At 56.5% G+C, this 3,766-nt stretch overlaps 1 protein-coding gene across 1 annotated transcript; it reads left to right on the plus strand.

The window, feature by feature from the left end:
- Positions 1-4: 4 nt before the first annotated feature.
- LOC133340040 (skin secretory protein xP2-like) lies at positions 5-2,611 on the plus strand (the record flags this gene model as incomplete). The annotated part of the gene is made up of 2 exons (XM_061548128.1): positions 5-65; positions 912-2,611. Coding segments are annotated over 2 exons (696 nt in total), but the record flags the coding sequence as incomplete, so codon positions are not given.
- Positions 2,612-3,766: the final 1,155 nt, after the last annotated feature.

A 3,766-nucleotide genomic window follows, 5' to 3' on the forward strand; every position in this document is an offset into this window, starting at 1 on the left:
GAACGTGTGCAAGCGCTGCAGCTCCCTGCTGGTGCCTGGCGTCACGGCCACCGTCAGGCTGGGAGGTGCGTGTGTCTGTGTGTGTGTGTGTGTGTGTCTGGGTGTGTCTGGGTGTGTGTGTGTCAGTCTGTGAGTGTGTCTGCGTGTGTCTGTGCGTGTGTCTGTGCGTGTGTCTCAGTGTGTCAGTCTGTGCGTGTCTGTGTATCTGTGTGTGCGTCTGTGCGTGTGTCTGGGTGTGTGTGTGTCTGTGTGTGTCTGTGCGTGTGTCTGTGTGTGTGTCTGTGCGTGTGTCTGGGTGTGTGTCTGTGCGTGTGTCTGGGTGTGTGTGTCTGTGTGTGTGTCTGTGTGTGTGGTGGGGAGCGGTAGTGTAGCGGTTAGCGCGCTGCGCTATGAACCTGGCGACCCGGGTTCGATTCCCGCTCACGGCTAACACCAGTGACGATTATCTGAACCGGTCCTGGGCCTCCCCTAGGTCGACTCAGCCTTAAATGAGTACCTGGTGCGGTGTGTAAACATCGCCACTAGGGAGACAAAGGCGGTCGGGCGTGGTGCTGGCCACCCACCCCCTCGTGTACCGTTCCGGCCTTCATAGGTGCTCGCTAACAGCACTTGCCCCTACAGTCTGTTCAGGCTATACGGGGGATCTTTGTCTGTGTGTGTCTGTGGCACTTGCCCCTACAGTCTGTTACAGGCTACACGGGGGAGCTTTGCGTGCGTGTGTACGGATAAAGTTACCCGCCGCTTTAAACCTGTAATTGAACGCGCCGCAATTAAGACGCGGCGCCGTGTAACTCAACGTCCCGCCGCTCCGCGTGCTCGCTCGCTATCTTTCGGCACTTGCGCCGCCAAAACGTCGAGGCTTTACGGGGAGAGGGGAGGGAGAGAACCTTTGTCTGTGTGCGGACCCCCAGGCCGGCGGCACCGCCGCATCGCCGTGCGCTGCCTCTGCTGCGCTGCCACCAAGCGCTTCCCCGCTCGGAGCCACTGCTCGCCGCTGTGGAGCGAGCGCCCGGAGGCACAGCTCGTCGAGCCGCAGAGGGGGCCTCCAGCGCCAGCTTCAACACCGGCTTCAGCTGCGATTCCTACACCAGCGCCAGCTTCAACACCGGCTTCAGCTGCGATTCCTACACCAGCGCCGGCTTCAGCTGCGATTCCTACACCAGCGCCGGCTTCAGCTGCGATTCCTACACCAGCGCCGGCTTCAGCTGCGATTCCTACACCAGCGCCGGCTTCAGCTGCGATTCCTACACCAGCGCCGGCTTCAGCTGCGATTCCTACACCAGCGCCGGCTTCAGCGCCAGCTATTACAACACCAGCGCCGGCTTCAGCTATTAGAACACCAGCGCCAGCTCCAGCGCCGGCTTCAGCGTCAGCTTCAGCTGCGATACCTCCACCAGCGCCGGCTTCAGCACCGGCTTCAGCTGCGATTCCTACACCAGCGCCGGCTTCAACACCGGCTTCAGCTGCGATTCCAACACCAGCGCCGGCTTCAGCGCCGGCTTCAGCACTGGGTCCAGCCCCAGCTTCAGGGCCAGCGCCAGTCTGAGCTCCAGCCCCAGCTGCAGCTTTAGATCACTGAGTCTCAGGGTCTCCGTGCGAGTCTAGGGGTCTCTATGTGAGTCTATGGGTCTCTGTGTGGGTCTATGGGTCTCTGTGTGAGTCGATGTGTCTCTGTGTGGGTCTATGGGTCTCCGTGTGAGTCTAGGGGTCTCTGCGTGAGTCTATGGGTCTCTGCGTGAGTCTATGGGTCTCTGTGTGAGTCTAGGGGTCTCTGTGTGAGTCTATGGGTCTCTGCGTGAGTCTATGGGTCTCTGTGTGAGTCTATGGGTCTCTGTGTGAGTCTAGGGGTCTCTATGTGAGTCTATGGGTCTCTGTGTGAGTCTATGGGTCTCTGTGTGAGTCTATGGGTCTCTGTGTGAGTCTATGGGTCTCTGTGTGAGTCTATGGGTCTCTATGTGAGTCTATGGGTCTCTGTGTGAGTCTAGGGGCCTCTGTGTGAGTCTATGGGTCTCTGTGTGAGTCTATGGGTCTCTGTGTGAGTCTATGGGTCTCTGTGTGAGTCTATGGGTCTCTGTGTGAGTCTATGGGTCTCTGTGTGGGTCTATGGGTCTTCGTGTGAGTCTATGGGCCTCTGTGTGAGTCTAGGGGTCCTCCGTGGTGACTAACGTCTCGAACAAACACGCACGACGGTGCTGCCACGGCAGAGGTCGCAACCGGGTACCCGATACCCGTACCCTACCCGATACCCGGCTACCCGTACCCGGCCGGGTACGGGTACCCGTTTGCGACCCTGGTGCGGCCGGGTACGGGTACGGGTAGGCCGTGAGTCACTGGCGAGTCACCGTGATTGTCACTCATTTCCCAACGTCTTGTCTCTTCTCGCAATTCAAGTTCCTAGAAGCAACCCACCCGCGCCTGCAACATGGCTTCATCCCAGAGGTCGCAATCAGGTACCCGATACCCGTACCCTACCCGTATCCGGCCGGGTACGGGTAGGGTACGGCCGGGTATGGGTAGGGTACGGGTACGGCCGGGTACGGGTACCTATTTGCAACCCTTTGTGCAGCCGGGTACGGGTAAGGAATCAAAACCCGTTTGCGACCTCTGTGCTACTGCCACATTTGGGGGTGGGGTGTTGTGGGGGTGGTGGTGGTGGTCGGGGTGAGGGTGGGGGGGTGGGGTGGGGTGGGGGTGGGGTGGGGGTGGGGTGGGGGTGGGGGTGGGGTGGGGGTGGGGTGGGGGTGGGGGTGGGGTGGGGGTGGGGTAGGGTGGGGGTGGGGTGGGGGTGGGGGTAGGGTGTGGTGGGGTGGGGTGGGGGTGGGGTGGGGTGGGGTGGGGGTGGGGTGGGGGTGGCTTGGGTGGGGTGGGGTTGGTGGGGTGGGGGTGGGTGCGGGTGGGGTGGGGTGGTGTTGGGGTGTTGTGGGGGTGGGGTGGGGGTTCCTGAGGGGGAGGTTCTAAGACATCGCCCACCTCAAGACGTTCCATGCATCGATCTTGCCGCGCATGCAAAACGAGCCCAGCAAGAGAGAGGAGGAGGAGGAGGGGGTGGTGGTGGTGGTGGAGTTGGGGTTGACGCGCGCACGCAATCGCTCCACACCCGGGCCATGTAATTTATCACGAAAGTCCGGCCGGCAATACATTTGGAAATATCAAAGTATCGACCCACTTTTTATTTTTTTAAATACGCGTCGGCACTGGCAGGACGCGGCGGTGTGCGGGAGAGATGAAGGTCGTGCGTGATTTCTAAACGATAAGCCGACGGCGATTCTCAGCGCTCTTGCCACTGCGATTAGGCGACGCTGGATGAAGGTTTCGATGTGGCCGCTGTCCCTCGGCCGTGATTTGCCCGACTCGAAAATGTTTAATTCTAGATTTGAAGCTTTCGTGACTGCAGGGATTCATCTTCTTGGTTCTTTCGGTAAAGTCACGTAGAAGGGAGATAATATAATAAAAATAAACGTAATAAAAATAATTTATTTTATTATGTTTTATTGTTATTATTGGAAATAATCAAATAATAAAAATGAAATAATAATAAAAACATTTATTTTATTATGTTTTATTATTTTATTATAATAAAATAATTTATTTTATTTTGTTTTATTTTTATTATTTCCATTCTACGTGACTTTACCGAAAGAACCAAGAAGATATTTTTATTCTTAGGTTTTTTTCGGTAAAGTCACGTTGGTAAAAAATAAAATTAATAAAAGTAAAATAAAAATAAAAATCACGACGTTTCGCAGGCAACACAAGCTTCCGTCTT

This window comes from Lethenteron reissneri, unplaced genomic scaffold (assembly GCF_015708825.2).
Source record: "Lethenteron reissneri isolate LAM-NWPU_2019-01 unplaced genomic scaffold, ASM1570882v1 scaffold_655, whole genome shotgun sequence".
NCBI lineage: Eukaryota > Metazoa > Chordata > Hyperoartia > Petromyzontiformes > Petromyzontidae > Lethenteron > Lethenteron reissneri.